Below are 21,685 nucleotides of genomic sequence, written 5' to 3' on the forward strand. Positions count from 1 at the left end.
ATTAGAGCCTAATAGCATGTTAAATGAAGCCTGCAGCGACATTATGCACAATGAAATAGATGAAATCCAGACATTGCTGGTTTCCCCATAGCACATCTCCTCAGAAGGAAAAAATCCTTCCTAAAAAATAAATGATGTGGGTATAGAGAGGATCAAGTAAGGGAAATACACTTCATGGCTAGAGAATTAAAGCAGTAACATATTTACCAGAATGAAAGAATCACCCAGGGTCCCCTTTAACGCGCGTTTCGATAAATATGTTCCTCAGAAGATAAAATGTCATCCGTAGAAAGATATATATCTCTATTTCACATGCAAACACTAAAGGGAATCTGTCACCAGGTTTTTGCCACCTATATGATGAGCAGCATGATATACGGATAAAGACACTGATTCCAGCGATGCATCACTTATTGGGATGCTTGTTGCAGTTTTGATAAAATCACTGTTTTTTCATCAAAAGATAATCATTAGAGGACTAGAAAACCTTGTGCCAAGTAGTCCTCCATATTCATGAGCTCTGTATTACCCCGCCCCTACTCCTGATTGGCAGCTTTCTGTGTATACTATACATGGGCACAATGCTGCCAATCAGTGGTATGGGCAGGGTTATACAGAGCTCAGAATTCAGCAGATATAACAGAGGTTTTATCAAAATGACAGCAAGCAGCTCAGCAAAAACCTGATGACAGATTCCTTTAAATGAAAGTGAAGTCTCTAACAAATCCTTACTTACAATGTACATTGAGCTCCACAAATGCTTGCTCTTCACCCACACCATTCTCAGCTATACAAGCAAGAGTTTTTGTGTTGTCCTCCGATGTCACATTCTTCAATGTGAGGTAAGCGCCATGCTTTACAGTCTCTATCTGAAGAAGAAACAAGAAGAATAATAATGACATATTTTTTCTCAGTTTGATAGAATTAACAAGCCTACACTTAGCTGGCGCTTACCAAAGTGTTAGACTTAATTTGTGATATATCCCAGGAAACATTGGGATCCGGTAGTCCGGTAGCCTCACAGTACACTATGGAACTGTTTCCTTCCAGGACCGTCAGTTCTTGAGTGCTCGTATTAGCTTTAGGCACAGCTGTGGAACACAAAGACAGGACTGTGAGTTCAGAATCAAGACTAATGATTATCAATAGCAAAAACTTACAATCCAACATATTATAAGTGACAGAACAATGTCACGTGACCTCCCGGGAACACGAACAGTGCCACTATGGGAGATGATCACAAATTGTTATTAGTCTCTATGGGGCCCTGAAGAGATGAAGCAGAAGTTGTCCACTAGCGGACATTCCCTTTAAAGAAGACGAACAGTAAAAAGAAAATTGCACTTTTTTTTTTGTATAATGAATTTAGGTTCACAGGTTTCACGCTAACAAAGATGGATTACTTTAAAGTAAAAAATATATCTTTAGTGTTGCCGAGCATAAGACACATCCTATGGGAGAGGATATCTGCATTATCTAAAATCCAGACCTATTCAGCTGCGTAAGAAGGTATCAATTAAATATCATTTACAGCATTGCATTTTTTGTTATATCTTTAAATCATGTGTCTTCCTAAGTGTATTATTACATTACACTTAGACTCAATAATGCAGACAGCAATTTCTTCCTGAATTATCACTCTCTGTTTAATTGGGCCCATAAAATGAATTGGGAATCATTAACAGCAGAGAGGAACAAATCATTTCCCATAATTTGGTTTCTCTTTTCCAGCATGTAAAACAGAAAAGATGACTATGTTCTGAGGTTAGGCATGCTACAAGTCATCTGTCATGCTATAATGCATTAGCACTGCACCATGGGGTACAAATTTTTACATTGGCGTAAGTCTTTTTCACTAGGATAGTTCAAAACCGAAATTATCTATCTATCTATCTAGCTCTCATATCTATCTATCTATCTATCTATCTATCTCATATCTATCACGTCTATCGATTATTATTATTTACTATTATAGCATCATTTATTTAATGGCACGTTACATGTGAAAACGGGTATACATAACAGAAAAAGAGGTACAATAATCTTGAACAAAAAACAAAACGAGTCACTGACTGGTACAGGAGGAGAGAGGACCCTCCTTATGAGGGCTCACAGTCTACAGGGGATGGGTGAGGATACAATAGGTGAGGGCAAAGCTGATTGTGCAGCGGTTTGTTGGAACAAGGGTTAATGCAGGTCATAGACTTGTAGGAGGAGGTAGGTTTGCAGGTTGCTTTTGAAGGTTTCCACTGTAGGCAAAAGTCTGATATGTTTTGGTAGAGAGTTCCAGAGTAGGGGGGATGGACAGCAGAAATGTATGCAATTGTGGGAAGAGAGGAAAAGAAGGGAGTAGAGAAGTAGATCTGAGGATTGGAGGTAGCGTGCAAGTAAGTAGCAGGAGACTAGGTCACAGATGTATGGAGGAGACAGGTTTTGGATGGCTTTGAATGCCTTGGTTATGGTTTTGAATTGGAGTTTCTGGGAAATAGGGAGCAAGTGAATGGATTGACAGAGAAGAGAGGTCAGGGAATAGCAGGGGGATAGGTGTGTTAGTCAGGCAGCAGAATACATGATAGATTGGAGGGGTGCAAGAGTGTTAGAGGGGAGGCCACAAAGCAGGAGGTTGCAGTAGTCAAGGCGGGAGATGATGGGGACATGTACTAGTGATTTTGCAGATTCTTGGTTGAGGAATGTGCAGAGCCTGTAGATATTTTTGAGTTGGAGTTGGCAGGAAGTGGAAAGAGCTTGGATATGTGGTTTGAAGGAGAGATCAAAGTCAATAGTTACCCTGAGGCAGGGAGCTTGCAGGACTGGGGAGAGTGGACAGTCATTGACTTTAATGGATAGGTCTGTTGGGGGGGGTTGAGGGAGACGGTGGAAAGATTATAAATCCTGTTTTATCTATGTTAAGTTTTACAAATCTAGAAGAGAAGAAAGATGAAATAGCAGACAGACATTGTCGGGTTCTGGTTAATAAAGAGATTAGGTCCAGAGAGGTAGATCTGTGTGTCATCAGCATAGAGGTCATACCAAAAGCTGTGGGACTCTATGAGCTGTCCCAGGTCCAAGGTGTAGATGTATATGAAAAGCAGGGGTCTTAGAACTGAACCTTGGGGGACACCAAAAGATAGGGGACGAGATGAAGAGGTGGTGGTGTGTGAGTGGGAGATGCTGAATGTCTGGTTTGTTAAGTATGATGAGATCCAAGAAAGGGCCAAGCGTATGATGCCAGGAGATGAGAGAATCTGTAGTAAGAGGGATGGCCCACTGTGTCGAAAGCAGATGACATGTCCAGGAGGAGGAAGACAGAGTAGTGTGGCTTGGATTTGACAGTTAGTAGGTCATTGGTGACTTTAGTCAGGGCAGTTTTAGTGGAATGGTGAGGTCGGAAGCGAGATTGTAAGTGGTCGAAAAGGGAGTGGGGGGAAAGGTGGAAGGATAGATCAAAATGGACTTGTTGTTCCAGTAGTTTTGAGGCATAAGGGAGAAGTGATATGGGGCAATAGCAAGGCAAAGAGAATGGATCAAGGGAGGACTTTTTGAGGATGGGTGTAATGGGGGCATATTTGAAGCATAGGGGAAGTCACCAGTTATTAGTGACAGGTTGCAGAGATGGGTTAGGGTTTGGATGAAGGATGTGGTGAGGTTTGGGACAAGGTGGGACAGAATTGGGTCAAGTTCAGAGGTGGTGAGATGTGATTTGGAAAGTAAAGAGGAAAGTTGATCTTTCTAATGGTGGAGAAGATGATTTTGGTGGAGGATGGCTGAGTAGTTATGAGGAAGGGCTGTGGGGGCTGTAGTCCAAAGGTTTCTCTGATGCTATCGATCTTCTGTTTGAAAAATGAGGCAAAGTCTTCAGCTGAGATTAGAGGAGAGTGGGATCTATCTAGCTATCTATCTCTCTATCTATCACATATCTATCTATCTATCTCAACACATATCTATCTATTTATCTATCTAATGAAGCTGCACAAAAAGAAAAAAAATATAAAAACCTCATGGTGCAAGGCTTCATGTACTAATCGCTTCATAATCCATTAGATATGTAAACATAAGAAGAGGCAGCACTCCATTAATACGCAAAAAGTGTGGACTTAATTAGTCCATGTGGCAACGTTTCGGTCCTGTCACAAAACCTTTCTCAAGGCTTGAGAATGGTGGTGTGATAGGACCTAAACTTCGCCACATGGGCTAATAAAGTCCACACTTCTTACCTATTAATGGAGTGCTGCCTCTTTGTATCTTTATTTATATATCTATTTATCTATCTTTATATCCACTTCAACATACAGCAAAAACTGTCAGTACTCCAGACATGGGATAATGAAGCACTAGTCTTTTTTCACCCATCTATGTGTAATGTTTTGGCTCTTCAAATTGTGAGCCTTTCACTAGCTATGAACATGCACTCCTTCCTTCCTTCCTCCCCCAGCTCTCCCTCCTTCTTTCCCTCCTCTCTCTGTCCCTCCTTCCTTCCTTCCTCCCTCCCTCTGTCCCTCCTTCCTTCGTTCCTTTTTTCTTTCCTTAATTTCTCTCTCTATTTTTTAAATAAAGAAGGCAGGTAGCACTTCAAATAAAGCATACAAAATGTATTGACCCATCTCAAATTTGAAGTTTTGGTTTGGCTACAGAAAAAAACTTATGAGATGTATGAGATGGGTCAATAAAGTACCCCCACTTTTTGTATGTTTTATTTGTAGTGCTGCCTGCCTTCTATATATTTTATTTAGTGGACCTCATGTCGGTTTTCAGGGGCGTGTACCTAATATTCCCGATGCGACTGTTACAATTTTTTTATATCTGTCAATTTATATAAGATCAAAAAATATTATTTGCTCGAACGCTCAATTCATGGATAAGATTCTTTATAGCGTAAATTACAGATAGTTTGTTGTTTTACCATACAAGTAACAGGCACAAAATAGAGATACATTGCTGAACAGTGAAATAACAGTACAACTGCCACTTGCAAAAGTTTTCTTTTTTAAGGCTTTAGAGAAAACAAAGGCATAATTAAACCATTGGCAGCCATGGCATACACTTAGCTACGAATCAGACACAGGGGGAGAGGAGAGTGTAGTGGATGGAGATGGAGGTCAATACTTTAATCCAATTCTTTAATTGTGTTTGTTGTTTAACCATAATGGGGCATATTCTCAATACTATATAACTCTTAGACAGTGCATACTTAGGCTAGACGGTCTTAAAATGCCCCCTATTTATCATAGTGGCACATGCTATTAAATAAATTTGTCTAATTTTAAACCCGGCTAGTCTATTTACATCACTTTTTAGTTTTCTCACTTTGTCCTACAAATGAGCGCCAAAATTTTGGCAGAATCTGCCATTTGTTAGGAAATGCCCCTTCCTATAAGATACACCCATATTCAGCAAGTCCATGCCCCATTGTAGGCACAAGTGCATACAGTGCCTAAAATCTATTTATATATAAACTGCTGCTGGTACCAACCTATTGCGCAGTACCACGAGTGGAACACCGTCGCACCACACACACACTCTATACGCTGTATGCACCACTCACACAATCACACACACACTTGCATTCACTCACAGTCACAGTGACACACACTCACAGTCACACTGACACACTCACACACACAATCACACTCACACACACAATCACACTCACACACTCACATTCTCACTCACTCATATTCACACTCACACTCACACACTCACATTCTCAATCACTCATATTCACACTCACACAATCACACACTCATGCAGATTCTTGTGCGGTACCACCAGCGGAACACCATCGTACTGTGCCGGCGCGTATTCCACGCAGGCGCAGTGAATCATTCGGCTGATCCCGGCGGCAGATGCATGACGTGTCTACAGGCAGAGGAAGCCGGTCACATTAAAGGGGTTTTCCCATGAACGAAAGTTCATTTTAAAAATTGTCAGTGTCTAACCATGTACGGAGCATATCACATCTCCTGGGCAGGGGAGGAAGCAAAAGACAATAATGACAGTACAGCAGGGGATCACAGAGGATTCATTTTGTGAGGTGAAATATTTCACTGACTGTTTTTAAACAATATTTTACCTCACAAAATGTATCCTCTGCGATCTCCTGCTGTAATGTCAGTATTGTCTTTTGCTTCCTCCCTTGCCCAGGAGCTGTGGTATGCTCTGTACACGGTCAGACAGAGGGGTGAGAGAGACAGCACACAGGGGGGAGATAGCTCAAACGGGACAGGACATGAGGGGAGAACACAGCACAGGAAGATAGCAGACAAGGGGAATAGCACATGGGGTAGGCAGGTCAAAGAAGAGAGCACAGACGGGAGAAGTCAGCACATGGGGAAAGAGAGAGTGGATAGGTGGGTGAGCACATGGGGGGAGAGATTCTGATCGCTGCAAAGCCTGCCCCCATCGTGACATTACCGCTCTCCCGATGCAATAGCATCGGGCCTCCATCTAGTACATTATAAATATGGTGCAGCTCTAGAAAGAGAGTTTTCGGTGCATATTACCCCAGCATATTGGTAAATTTATCTTGATACAGTGGGTATGGAAAGTATTCAGACCCCTTTAAATTTTTCACTTTGTTTCATTGCAGTCATTTGGTAAGTTCAAAAAGTTTCATTTTTGTCTCATTAATGTACACTCTGCACCCTTTTGATCTAGTACAGTCTTCTTGGGAATGATGCATCAAGTTTTTCACACCTAGATTTGGGGATCCTCTGCCATTCTTCCTTGCAGATCCTCTCCAGTTCTGTCAGGTTGGATGGTGAACGTTAGTAGACAGCCATTTCCAGGTCTCTCCAGAGATTCTTAATTGGGTTTAGGTCAGGGCTCTGGCTGGACCAGCCAAGAATGGTCGCAGAGTTTTTCTGAAGCCACTCCTTTGTTATTTTAGCTGTGTGTTTAGGATCATTGTCTTGTTGGAAAGTGAACCTTCGGCCAAGTCTGAGGTCCAAAGCACTCTGGAAGAGGTTTTCATGCAGGATATCTCTGTACTTTGCCACATTCATGTTTCCTTCAATTGCAACCAGTTGTCCTGTCCCTGTAGCTGAAAAACACCACCATAGCATGATGCTGCTACCACCATGTTTCACTGTTGGGATTGTATTGGGCAGGTGATGAGCAGTGCCTGGTTTTCTCCACACATACCACTTAGAATTATCACCAAAAAGTTATATCTTCATCTCATCAGACGAAAGAATTTTATTTCGCATAGTCTGGGAGTCCTTCATGTGTTTTTAGCAAACTCTATGTGGGCTTTCAAATGTCTTGCACTGAGGAGAGGCTTCCGTCGGGCCACTCTGCCATAAAGGCCCGACTCGTGGAGGGCTGCAGTGACAGTTGACTTTGTGGAACTTTCTCCCATCTCCCTACTGCATCTGTGGAGCTCCACCACAGTGATCTTGGGGTTCTTCTTTACCTCTCTCACCAAGGCTCTTCTCCCATGATAGCTCAGTTTGGCTGGACGGACAGGTCTAGGAAGACTTCTCGTGGTCCCAAAATTTCTTTCACTTAAGGATTATGGAGGCCACTGTGCTCTTAGGAATCTTGAGTACTGCAGAAATTCATTTGTAACCTTGGTCAGATGTGTGCCTTGCCACACTTGTCTCTGAGCTTAAATATGAGTGTCTGAGCAGAGGGTCTGAATACTTATGACCATGCGATATTCCAGTTTTTCTTTTTTAATAAATTTGCAAAAATGTCTACATTTCTATTTTTTTTCAGTCAAGATAGGGTGCAGAGAGTACATTAATGAGAAAAAAATGAACTTTTTGAATTTACCAAATGGCTGCAATGAAACAAAGAGTTAAAAATGTAAAGGGGTCTGAATACTTTCCATACCCACTGTAAATCTTTCCATTGTGTTTTAGAAGAGGCTAATCATAAAAGAATTGTATGCCTATAGACATGGGATATATGGCATAAGTGTGGAATTCTTGCCATTGTTTCCAGATCAGCAGAAAGGATGGATAATTGTGATGCACTATAACTGCTGTTTCTATAATTCTGTATTATTGAGCAATTATATTAATCCATTAAATTAATAACAGACTAGTCATACAGTAGACATCAAAAGGGGTAGGAGAAGTAGTTTTGCCTTAGTTAGTTGGCGTCCTATGAGTTGTAGGAGTTATATGTTTGCTGACTCATTAGGTGTGGTATTGGGCAAATGGAAGAACATGTTTCCTACTGTGATCTGAAATTAAAGGTTTTATATTCTCTATATTCCACAAAAATTATAAGGATAAACTTATACTCTAATATGAGGTACTACCAAGCAGCCATTCTTGTAATAGCCACTGAATGGGTAAGAAAAACAGATTTCCATTTACACCGTCGAATTAATGACCACCAAACAGTAAGTATTTATTGATCGTCAGTCGTTTAATAGCTTGTTTGCACAGGTAGACCGCAGTAAACAATACACACTGAGCGATCCGTGATAGATCGCTCGGTGCACACAGGCTGCCATTGTTCTCAGCGATGCGAGTCATGCACCAAGGAGAAAGATGACCTTTTGATCATCTTTTCCAATGAACATTCCTCGCTTGATTGGCAGCCTGTTTACACTGTCAGATTATCATGAAATATGTGTCTTTAAGAATTCTCATTCACGGCAATATTTCAGCTTAAATGCAGCTTAAAGGGGTTGTCCGGCCTTAGGGTACAAATCTGGAGTCACTGCGCGCTGTGAGAATTCTTCAGTTCTGGAAGGGTGCTGCGACCGTCGTGTGACTACAAGAAAGTGATCTGCATATTTCCGGCCACATTCCAACTAGACATGTCCGACCTCTCTCAATACAGTTGCACTAAGCAAGGCCGTGCATGTCTCGTAGGCATGTGATCGCATGTCTGCAAATCCTGTACTAGTGGCCACACATCTGCCGCTCCTAGCACTGGCACTGGAGAAATAGAGTGACTGCAGATTTGTGCCCGAAAGTTGAACAACCCTTTTAACGTCACACAAGCCCTATATAATGCTTTTCTCCATTCTTCTTAATCAAATAAAAAAGAGTTTGTTGAAAACAGGGTGTAAAAGTCTTGAGTATTACTATTTTCTTAAATGTAAAGAACCTGAGTGAGTGCTACATTCATCATCAGTATAGGGAGGGATTGCTTACAGTAAGAGTAGTTAGACTATGAAATGTTTGGAATGGCCACCTAAATGGCGCACCAATGACAAGAACAATGGCAGAATCAATTGTCAAAGTGGCTTTCCAATCCTCCTCAGAAAAATCCATGTGAGTGTATGAATGGCAAAATAGAATTCTGTGTCTATTGACTGGCTATAATTCATATGAGAGACATATAAAATTATCTTGATTAAGTAAAACAGTTTAGTTGCCTGTGGGAGGTCGGGAGGGGATTCATTTTTCCACTTGAGGTAAAATTGGCTACAATCATTCAGGATTTTTTTTGCCCCCATTGCAGTCCTGGTATCATGTCTGACCATAACATGAATTATTATGGCGTGCTGTTACCATATTTACATTGTTATGCATACACTACACAGTGTGAGATTTTATAATAATACTATAAGGAGCCATCTTAACCTGATAAAATTGAGACTGCAGAAAATGGATGAAAGAAAGAAGAAAGCATGCCAGTAAATGGCCAGTAGTCAGCCTCTAGCAACGCAGGAAAACTGCAGTAATGCAGGGACACTATTCAGGTGAATTTATAAGCTGCGATATAGAAGAACATCTGACAGAATTCGATGGTTTGCAGGAAAGAGAAGGAAATGATCATTTCACCACATGACTAGTTTATTCATTTCTGCATTCTGTTGCTATGGAAACAAGTGAGAACTAGAATTACATTTTCACTAGCGCAGTGCCTTTTCATGTCTGCAGTGGCAGGGGTGGGGAGAAGAAATGGTGAGAATCTCAAGGAGGAACCAAAAAAACAGGGAAAGATGACGGTTACACTCTCAGGTCAAGCTGCTAGTAGTGTTTTATCATTATTACATGTGTTCCTACAAATCTCTCGTATGTGCAATATGGCGAATGTCTCAATATACAATGCAGAACAGTCATCGGCAGCAATGAATAGCAACCAGGAACATTTAATTCCTAAGAAACCCTCACATTTCATACCATCCATGTCTGCTGCCTAATCTAAAATTAGGAAAAGCAGAAAAGGCACAATTCTCTCAGTGTATGGAGAATATTACACCTCTATGAAAGCTTTACTTCAATTACGTATAGATCATAGAGCAGAAAACATCAGAGAAAATATCTAGGAACAAGATATACGTCACTATGCGTGGGTGGGTGGGTGCTCGGATAAGATACCACTCCATATATCCAAGTAAAAAAAAAGAATCTTGCAGTTCCAAGTGTGTGCACAAGATAAATAATGCTTTATTAGAAATGAAATCTAAAAAATAGTAATGTTTCAGTCTTAAAAGTCAGACCATCATAAGCCAGATTGCTTCCATGTAAAGAGAGCAGAGTATAGCGCTATGTTAGTAATGGGAGCGCAGATTATTTGGGGCTGCCACCCGCTACTAAGTTAGCACTATACTCCCCTCTCTACGTGACAGCAATCCATCTTATGAAGGTTCTGACATTCAAGACCGAAACATTACTAATTTTTAGATTGTACTTCTAATAAAGCATTATTTATCTTCTGTTCACACTTGGAAGTGCGGGAATCTTTTTTCATTAGAATAGAAAATATGTCTAATTAGGTAGCTAATACATAGGGGCAGGGTGAGCCGTAGGCTGTGGTTCCCTTGAAGGAAAAGAAAATTTATGGATTTCAAAAAAGTAAAGCTATTCTGCATTTAATATTTTAAGTTTGGTTGGATTTTTGGGTAAACAGCTCAACATGGAACAATTAAATTAATTATGGTCAGCATGATGCTCCGTAATTAGCAATATCACCTTGCAGTGCTGGGATCCTAAGGTTCAAAACCCTCTATAGAGAACATTGGCAAAGAGTTTGTATGTGCTCCCCATGTAAATGAGTAAAATACAGCAGGTGAACTAAGTATTGAACACGTGACCAATTTACTAAGTAAATATACAGTATTTCTAAAGGTGCTATTGTCAGATGTCCTTAACAACCCATCCAATCCATACTTGCACAAAGTATTGAACACATGAAGAAAAAGAGGTGCAAAAAGCATTGTAAAGTCATGACACCAGCTAAAATCTATCAGTAATTAAAAAAAGAAAATTTGTCACTTAGTGAAAAATAATATAAGCTGGTTCAACTGCTAACCTATACAAAGGTGGGTAAAACCAGTGAATTGTCTCAAGACCTTCACAACCTTATTGTTGCATTGGTTACAGAAGAATTTCTAAACTACTGAAGGCTCTAGTGAACACTGTTGGGGCCATAACCTGGAAGTAAAAAGAAAAACATTTCACCATAAAACAGCCATGACCAGGTGATCCCCGCGAAATTTAAAACAGAGGAGTGAAGAGAATTATTAAAAGAGTTGTCCAAGAGCCAATGACCACCTGTGGAGAGCTACAGAAATACCTGGAATCAACAAGTACAATAGTTTCAAAGAAAATTATAAGTAACGCACTGAACCTCCATTGCCTGTATGCACGCTCACCACACAAGACCCCACTGCTGAACAAAAAGCATGTTCAAGTGCATTTAAGGCTATGTGCACACTTATGCAGAAAATTTCTGCATGAAAACCGGAGTCCTTCCCAGAAAACGAGCGTTTTCTGTGCGTTTTTTGCATTAAAAAGCGAGTTTTTTTATGCATTTTTCTGGACCAGCCCCAGTCTCATAGAAAATAGTTAGAAATGCGGATCAAAATTAATGAGCATGCTGCGTTTTTTTCGCGGTAAAAAAAAATGCATCAATGTGCACAAAAAGTGCAGAATTCATTAAAATGAATGGGATGCTTCTTTTAAGTGTTTTTGCCAGTAAAAATGCTTAAAAAACGCAAAAAAAATGCTTACGTGTGCACACACCCTAAAGTCTGCGCAACAGCATTTAGACAATCCTGTGAAATACTGAGAAAATATAGTCTGGTCAGATGAGACCAAAAGATAACTTTTTGGATACCATAATACACACCAAGTTTGGAGGCCAAAAGGCACTGCATATCACACCTAAACCACCATATCAGAGAATTTTGGAGGTGGAAACATCATGGTTTGGGGCTGTTTTTCAGGATATGGTACTGGCAAACTTCATATGATTAAATAAAGGCTGAATGGACAAATGTACTGAGACATTATTGTTAAAAATCTGCTGCCATCTACCAGGATGATAAAGATGAAACGAGGGTGGACATTTCAGCAGCACAATCATAGAATCATAGAATCGTAGAGTTGGAAGGGACCTCCTGGGCCATCTGGTCCAACCCCCTGCTCAAAGCAGGATTCGCTAAATCATCCCAGTCAGATGTCTGTCCAGCCTCTGTTTGAAAACTTCCATTGAAGGAGAACTCACAACTTCTCGTGGCAGCCTGTTCCACTCATTGATCACTCTAACTGTCAAAAAGTTTTTTCTAATATCTAATCTGTGTCTCCTCCCATTCAGTTTCATCCCATTGCTTCTAGTCTTTCCTTGTGCAGGAAAAACACGCAGCCAAGGAAATAAAGTTCCTAGAATGTCCCAGCCAATCACCTATCCTAAATCCAATAGAACATTTATGGAAGGAACTAAAGCTCAGAGTTCATAGAAGAAGCCCACAGAACCTGTGTAGAAGAACGGGTGAAAATCATACCTGAGAAATGCATGCAACTAGTTTCTCCACACAGGAGGCGACTTGAAGCTCTCATCACCAACATAGGCTTTTGTATAAAGTATTAATTACATTGAGTGTAATTTAATTGCATTTAAGTGTGTTCAATACTTTTTCCCTGTGTCATTTCTTATTATTACACAGAACTTAATTTATGAATAGCTATGGCCTGATTTGTTTGCGTGTACGGATTGGATGGGATGCTACCAACATCTGTGAGAATTTCAAGTCAATAGCACCTTTAGAAATATATTACTTAGAAAATTGGTGACATGTTCAATACTTAATTCATCAGCTGTACATAAATATTGTCTATTCTGGAATGTTAAACTGTAGTGACCAATGGGCAATAAAACAGTGTGTTTTTTGTTTCATTTATTTAGTTTGCATTTTTATATAAGATTTTTTTTGCAACTTTCCATATACATCTATATGTAAAAAAAAACCTAGAATCTTGCAGTTTTTACACTGGCCTCTATACCTAATATTAGACCCATACTTCCTATTGTATAGAAGACTCTCAGTAGACTCATTATCATCACAGACAGTATTACAATGATAGGTAAGACCTCTTCATACTGTAGGTATCACAGAATGAATCCATCACAATAGGTGATGTTCCCGCTCACCTCCTCCCCTTCCATTCACACTGACCTTTTGTTAGGAGTGGTGGAAGGCACTAAATAAAAAATATAAATAAAGTGCCTTCGCCACTCGGGGTCCACCGTGCAGTAGATTGAGAAACCGCAGCTAGATGAGGACAGAGCACTATGGCGGTAGTGTGCACGGGGGTTGACGTCACCCAGGTGCACAGGGAAAGCTCTGTTAAATCACTGAGCTATAACACAAAGCATAAACACAATAACTCTGAGCCTGTTAGCGTCACAGGTACTCAGAGTAACTAACACGGTATTGCAGTCACAGGAGTAGCCCCAAATGGCGGGACTACGTCCATCTAGACTTACCCTAGTTAGTAGTGTATTTAGCGTTGCAACCGCAAATGCAACCATTAAGCTGCTACTGCAGCGCGGCGTGGATAATGCCGCAAGGTGACACCGCTGGAAAACGCAGGCGCGATGTCAGACGCTAGCAAGTGTGCCTGGAGTAATGGCGCGCTGGCGCTGGTACTGGCTCTAACTCAATCCCTCACACATTCGTAGTATTAAAGGAATGGGGTTTCAAATGAGTCATTCACCAGAACATGCATCCATCAACATACACACTGCAGCAAGTATGACAATACTAGCGCGTGGCGGAACAGCCATGCGCGCTTTTTATAGCAAACGGAACCTTCCAAAGGCTTCCAGATCTCTGAGCTGAGCCAATGGAATCTGGAGCAGGACCTGAGCACCTGACTCCTGAGCTCCAATGGGCGATTGGCCCATGAGCATGCTCAGGAGAAGGGACGAAGGACTAAGCCTCCGGAGAGAGTTGCTGTAAAGCAATCTCCTCTGCAATCTCCTTTGCATTAGACAAAGAGCAGGAGACTGCAGCATGTGAGGATCTAGATTCCTGCCTAGCAATGGCCGAAATCTGACTCCTAACACCTTTGGCCTTCAGAACGTAGCATGATTAGAAACTACTGGTAAACAAGTCAATAAGGACTGAGAAAGTCTATTGCTGGCTATGCAGCCCATGTGGCTGCTGAAAAAAATAGGAAGTATGAGTCTAATGTTGGGCCTATTGGCCAGTCGGAATATTGGAAGATTTCTGAAAAATGAACATTAGGTCTAGTGGCCAGTGGAAATATTAAAACTTTTCATTTTTTTTAAACATACTGTAGATATTGACATGTAAATATATGAAATTGTTAAAAAACAACCTTATAGTAAAAAATATATTTAACATAGAAATCTGATATAAACAATAGTTCATTTTATGATGTCACTTTCCCTACACAGCATAGTTAAAATGTACTAGATTATTCTTATTAAAACCCAAGACAAAATCAAGGACTTTAAGTCACGTCTTATCTCAAGACCTCTTTAATGCACTTTCCTTTGTTATGTGTTTTACTTGTTCTAATCTTCATCTATCATAATACAAATTTTGACTTAATAAATTAAAATTGAATTTACACAGAAACCATAAACCTTAATTTCTTTACTAAGGTTTCCTTTTCATTCTTATCCTGTGAATCTCATAAAATCCTTAGAACTCCCTGGATGGAGAATTTCACACTGTCCTCTTTTATTTGTTCACCTGCAAGATAAAAATCTATCATATCCTCTTCCAGTGACTGGACTCCGGCCAGACTTTAAACTCACAACTTTATGGGATGTCAGCTCTTGGCGGAAGGAATTACTCCGCAAAGCGTGTAGGATTAGGTCAGTCCATATCACATGTGGACTAATAAATGAATTTACCATAAATAACAGTTCTGTCAAAATAAAATGAAAGAGTGGGTGCTTGGGGTAATAGTGAGAATGTGGTTTGAGAGTATACATAACACAGATATAGCCTTGATTATTGTAATTGGGCGGCTTATAAATCATACTATATCATCATGCAACCGCTTAGTATAAGAACCACACATACAGTACCCTCCATGAAGTACTATATTTCGTACCAGAGATTGTAAACCTAATATCCAGCTTTAGTATTTATGACAGTAATGTGCCATAATACTTTACGAATACATTTCCACTTTTATAAAGTTCTGTTAAAGATTATTTTTATTTTAATAAAGGGAAATACAATTTTCCACTATCCTTCCTATATAATGTACTCATAGTTTTAAAGATCTCTGCTTATGAGTCCAACATCGGCAGCGCAGACTACCACCCCTATTCTCCTACTATTTCCTCTATATTATTGCAAATAAACAGTAAGGCTATGTGCCCACGCTAGTGTTTTTAAACGCTCAGGAAACGGATCACTTTCCCAGAAAATGCACGTATTTTTTCCGCGCGATTCTTGCGCGTTTTGTGCAAAAAAGCCGCGCGTTTTTGACGCGCATTTTCTGGGAACACTGGGGAAGGCTAAAAACGCTCAGCAATGCAGAAATTAATGAGCATGCTGCGTTTTTAGCCGCTAAGCGATTCCTGAGCGGTTAAAAACGCATGCATTGGCACAAAAAGCCAAAAATGCATGCAAATTAATTTGAAGCATCTTTTAAGCGTTTCTGCAGCGTCTGAGCTGGCACAAACGCTGTGAAACGCTTAAAAAAATGCAACATGGGCACACAGCCTAAAAGAGCCTTTTCAAATAATGTAAGCCGCGATACTGAACACTCTTGAACAATGCACATACTGTACTATGTATAATTAAATGTATACATATGTATAATTAAAAGCTGAATAACTTTTTGTTATACAAAGAATTTGCTTTTTTATAAAACCAGGATACCCCTTTAAGCATTTCACCAACATAGCCATAATAATCTGAACATGAAACATCATTGGTAAAAAGTTTGCAATTAGAAATGTACCCTAGTATAAAATGCTGGTATGAAGACAATATTTGATATGTGAAAATACTTCATGATCTATAATCAATTCCAAAATTGGTAAAAATATGTATATTGTTGAGCATTTTATCTAACAACTCTTAAAGGGAACCTGTCACCCCCCCAGGTGTTTTTAATTAAAAGAGCCACCTTGTGCAGCACTAATGCTGCATTCTGTCAAGGTGGCTCTTTTAGTTGGGGTCCCTTCCACCGCTGAAAGAATCGTTTTTATAATTTGTCAATCATACCTCTAGTTTGTCCGGGGGGGAAGGTCTTTCGCCCGGACACAGACGCATCACAGTCATCAGTCATTTCCTCCATTTTTCTGGGCGCCTACTCCTAAGCGTTCAGTTATTTGCCCGGCGCCTGCACTGTAATCTTGTTTCTTGGGCATGCGCAGTTAGCGCTGCCGGCCACTGACATCACATGATGTCTTCCTTTTCGCGTCTGCATGGATGTGCGGCCCGAGATCCCGCTCCGCTGTCTCTTCTGATTTATTCACACTGCGGGGCGGGATCTCGGGCCACGCGTCCATACAGGCACGAGAAGGAAGACATCATGTGATGTCAGTAGATGGGCAGCGCTAACTGCGCATGCCCAAGAAGCAAGATTACAGCGCAGGCGCCGGGTAAATAACTGAACGCTGAGGAGGAGGCGCCCAGAAGAAAGGAGGAATTGACTGATAGATGTGAGGTGTCTGTGTCCGGGGGAAAGACCTGCCCCCCGGACAAACTAGAGGTATGAGTGACAAATTATAAAAACGATTCTTTCAGCGGTGGAAGGGACCCCAACTAAAAAAAGCCACCTTGACAGAATGCAGCATTAGTGCTGCACAAGGTGGCTCTTTTAGTTAAAACCGCCTGGGGGGTGACAGGTTCCCTTTAAAGGTAATCCGTCAACCCTTTTTTGAGATATCATATAATGATAGCATTTAATTGTGTGTCACATAAGGATTCTCTTAGTACTTTTGCTTCCCCCTGACCCCGCACCTTTCATGCATAAATACCTTTTTTATATCGGTTCAGATGTATGTAAACTGCCGCGGTCCGGTCCAATGACCGGGGCTTATTCACCTGCTCCCCCCTCCCTGTCTTGCTCTATGCATTTCTTCTTGTGTAGAGCAAGACAGGGAGGGGGGGAGCAGTTGAATAAGCCCCGCCCATTGGATATCGGTCACACGCCTCTCTCACAGCCAAACCAGATCTCACACTTTGCACTGACGAGGGGCAGTACCCCGAAACACAGTGTCTGCAAATTGAGAGTCTGTCTTGGCTTTTATCCTAAGTCATGTAACAAGGCTCGTTAAAGGGTCGACATTGACTTTTAGGATTGCTACTTCCAATAGGTGGCACTAGAGTTATAGTCCTCTTCCTCTTTGAAGAGACAATTTGCATAATTAGCATATTTCCCAGAGGAGCATTGCGGCATTAAGTCTTCTCATCTCGACATGCTTAGCATGTCATTTTCCGCATGAAGAAATGATACTTCTTGGATATCGGTCAGATGCCTCTCTAACAGCCAAACCACATCTCACACTTTGCACTGACGAGGTGCAGAGTTTCCTGAACACCTTGAGTGCTGTCTCTTGGCCTTCCGGCATCTCCACTTCGGTGGCTTATGCCGGTCGCTGCTTTTGGGAGATAGCCAGGAGGATTCGGAGAGGAGATCCTTGAAGCTGTGGACAATGGGAGTCCGACTTCAATTCTCTGGGACCGGTGATAGCCTTGTCAAAAATGGATTCAGGATTGACAACGCTGAAGATAAGACGTTTGCATTTTTCTCTGGGATTTTTGGTCAACATGGTGTTTTATGACATCCTGAAGATTCGGAAGTCTGATATAATATGCCTGCAGGAGTTTAGGAGGGAAGGCAGGTATGTACTGGTGCTATCTTCTATGGCGGCTTGCCAGAATTTCTTGACCGCCCTGAAAAATGGAGTTGCAAATCCTTTGCTGGAAGGTCTTATGTTTACTGTGGTGTACTCTAAGGGGGATATCCCTCTTGTAGTTTTCATGCACAACCCTTTTGTTTCCCTGGAGGACATTACTTTATTTTTGAAAAGACATTGCATTTATGTTCAGTACTCGCACAGGGTCCTGAATGAAGAAGGGCTCTGGACTGGGAAGTACAAATTTTTTGTGAGATTTGGGATGAATCCCCAAGGTCCGGGAGGCATCCATTTCCCCCCTCTTAATTTTTCAATTGGGAAAAATAGTGGGTTTTTGTTCTTTCCAGATGCCCCGATGTATTGCAGAAGGTGTAAAAATTTCGGGCATACCCAGGATAGTTGCAAGGAGATGCCAACTTGCAGGAATTGCAATGCTTCTGGCCATAAAAGAAAAGACTGCACAAATCCTGTTATGTGTAATGCTTGTGGTGAGGAGGGCCATAAGTATCGGGACTGTAAGGCCAGGATCAGTCCTAGGTCTTACGTTAAGGTCTCAGGTGGGGCAGCTGCGCCCCCTGCTGCTGTTGTTGACATTCCACAGGTTTCAGACCCGGATCTTATTATGGAACCTGAAATCATGGATGCACATGAGGAGGCCCTGCCCCAAACGGAGTCTCCCAGCCCAGAGGTGGCAGTTTTGGAACTTGCTGATGTTGAATGTGAGCTCCCTCATCAGTCTAATGTCTGTGGGGAGGGGGAGTTGGAGGGTACTCTTGGCAATACCCCCAGTGTATCTTGGTTCGCTACTGAGGAGGAGTTGGCAGTTGTGGAGATCAAGGTGACTTCACTCTTGCAAGGTCCTCTGAGGATGAGGAGCCTGGAACTTCCAGTAAGAAGCCCAGAAAGGATTGGGCAGACCCCGCTGAAGTTGGTTTAAGTCCAGTGAGTGAACATAGTTACCCTCAGAATGTCTTCTCTCCTGACACCAATGCTTTTTTAGGCATTCCTGAAGACGTAAACAGATTCAGGGAGTTGCACTTCCAGATGGAAGAAGAAAATGGCTGAAGAAGTGGCGTTTTTGTCGTCAAGTAAATAACATAGTCATGTTATGGCTCCCCAAGCTGGTTGGGGCATTGCGTCCCTGAATGTCAGGCAAATTAGATCCAAATTCAGGAGGGCAATCATCCTAGATTATATTAAACAGATGAATGCTCACATCTTTTTGTCTCCAGGAATGTGGGATTGTGGACTCTCCAAGCGATAAGGACTGGCTTTACCGACAGCATGTATGGTCTGGCTCATGTGTTAATAGGAATGATGGTGTAGGGATATTAAAGGGTAACAGGGAGATTAATTTAGATAGCTACACGGTAGTAGAGGTGGGTAGATTTATAATTGCACATGTTAGCTATAGGGGGTGGCGGGCTAGAATTATTCATGTGTACTGTCCATCAGGACACAACAGGAAAAAGGAGCGTCTGGCTCTTTTGGAAAAATTAAGTTTGTTTCTTCCGGGCAAAATGCCTACAGTTTTAGTTGGAGACTTTAATTGCGTCACAGAAGGGAATTGTGACATAACTGGTAAAAAGTTATCCAATCTTATTTCTGATTTTTCCCTTCTAGATGCTGCTGCTCTGAAATTTGGCATCCCACCACCGCCAACGTACCATGCTGATAGACGTGATATTGCATCAAGGATAGATAAAATGTTGTTTTCCAAAAATATGTTGTGTATGAATTTTGAACAAAATGCTGTACCTTTTTCTGATCATGAGTGTTTAAGGGGTGGGTTTAGTGCGATTGATGACCGTGTGTATGGGGGTGGGGTTTGGAAGCTGAATGTAAGATTGTTAGAAGATGAGGATGTGATGAATGAATTAAAAATAAAGTATAAAGCGTGGAGAGTATGTAAGAGGGATTTTGCGTGTGTGCTGGAATGGTGGGACTGGGTTAAGGTGTGTTGCAAAAAATTCTTCAAAAAATGGGGCTATAAAAAAGCTGCTATTTATCAGAGTAGATTTAATGATTTAAACAAGTGTTTAGACTGGTTAAGGAAGTGTGGAGAAAGTGGGATGGATGTGTCTGATCTGCTGGCTGAGACAAAGAGTGAATTAAAGAGTGTTATGAATGAAAAAGGGAAAGAAATAATCTATCGCACCAAAATAGAACATCTTGAGAAAGATGAAAAGTGCACAAGGTTCTTCTTTAAGAAAATGAATGGGAGAAAGGTTGGTATGGATAAAATCCTGGATAGGAACGGTTTGTGTGTGTCAGGTGAGAATGTGATAAAGGAGGTGAATAGGTTCTATAACAAGTTATATGCTAAAAAATGGATTGATTCTGGTCTTGTTTCAGAAGTGCTGAGGTTAGAGAACAAATTGGGTAGTGGAGAATGTGATATTTTGAATGAGGACGTAATTATGGAAGAAGTAGAAAACATGATGAAGAGTGCTAAAAAGAATAAGACACCAGGTAAAGACGGATTGCTGGTAGAATTCTATGTGAAGGCATGGGATTTTCTGGGTGCTGATTTGACTGAGATATGTAAGTATATGTGTGTTAGGCGCCAAGTTTCTGCGTTTGCTCTGCAGGAATCCAGACCCTTACATTCTGCGGTCTTTTGCTTTTTATCTACCGCAGAGGAAATTGCCTTGCAGCAAATCTCTCCAGGGGCTAAGTCCCTCTGTCCTCCTATTGAGCATGCTCATGAGACGATTTCCCATTGGAGATCGGGAGTCATGTGCTCAGGTCCTGCTCCAGATCTCATTGGTCCATCTCGGAGATCTGGAAGCTTCCGGAAGATCCCAGCTGCTATAAAAAGCGCGCTTGGCCATTCCGCCATGTGCTAGTATAGTCTCTAGTTGCTACTGTGTGAATGATGATGGATGTATGATTCTGGTGAATGACTCATTTGAAACCCCTTCCCTCTGATATTACGTATGTGGACAGAGACTAAGCTTAGAGTCAGTGACAGCACGCCACTACTACATCATCCACAGTTGCTAGCGTCCGACATTGCGCTTGCGTAGTAGCTTTGTCGTCTAGCAGCAAGTGTTCTACGCCACGCTGCAGTTGCAGACCTCCTTGGCGTCCGCAGTTGCGAAGTCGCACGCACGGTAGGTCTAGACGGATGCAGTTCCGCTGTCTTTGGCTCTGCTCCTGTGACCAGATACCGTGTGTGCATTTACTCTGAGTACTGTGACTCCAACAGGCTCAGCCTTATTGTATTTGTCTTTGTTGGCACCTCTGTGACTTAACAGAGATTGCTCTGTGCACCTGGGTGACGTTCAACCCACGTGCGCATTTCCGCCATATTGCTTGCCTGCCAGCACTTAGCAGCAGTCATATCATCTACTGCACGGTGAACCCCGAGTGGCGAACGCACTTTATTATTATTTTTATTTACTGCGTTCCGCCGTTCCAAACAATGTGGGAGAGTGGTAAGTTGTGTGAATCAATGAAATAGGGGGTGGTTGTGCTTGTGTATAAGAAAGGTGAGAGAAAGTGTTTAGAGAATTGGAGACCTACATATAACATTGCTGAATGCAGATTACAAAATCTATAGCAAATTGTTGCTGAATCGTATGCGTGAGGTGATTGGTAGTGTTGTGGATGAGAATCAACTGTGTGCTGTGCC

The 21,685-nt window shown here is 41.5% G+C and overlaps 1 protein-coding gene across 5 annotated transcripts in view; it reads right to left on the bottom strand.

The window, feature by feature from the left end:
• The window catches only part of NTRK2 (neurotrophic receptor tyrosine kinase 2), a 468,765-nt gene that overhangs the window by 378,222 nt on the left and 68,858 nt on the right, over positions 1 to 21,685 (bottom strand). For all 5 annotated transcript variants that reach the window (XM_073546013.1, XM_073546015.1, XM_073546014.1 and 2 more), the window contains 2 exons: positions 955 to 1,091; positions 737 to 869 (listed from right to left, as the gene is read on the bottom strand). In XM_073546013.1, coding sequence (XP_073402114.1) covers positions 737 to 869; positions 955 to 1,091 — 270 coding nt within the window. The remainder of the gene's footprint in view (positions 1 to 736; positions 870 to 954; positions 1,092 to 21,685) is intronic.

This window comes from Dendrobates tinctorius, unplaced genomic scaffold (assembly GCF_039654945.1).
Source record: "Dendrobates tinctorius isolate UK_male_01 unplaced genomic scaffold, ASM3965494v1 ptg000144l, whole genome shotgun sequence".
Classification (NCBI taxonomy): Eukaryota; Metazoa; Chordata; class Amphibia; order Anura; family Dendrobatidae; genus Dendrobates; species Dendrobates tinctorius.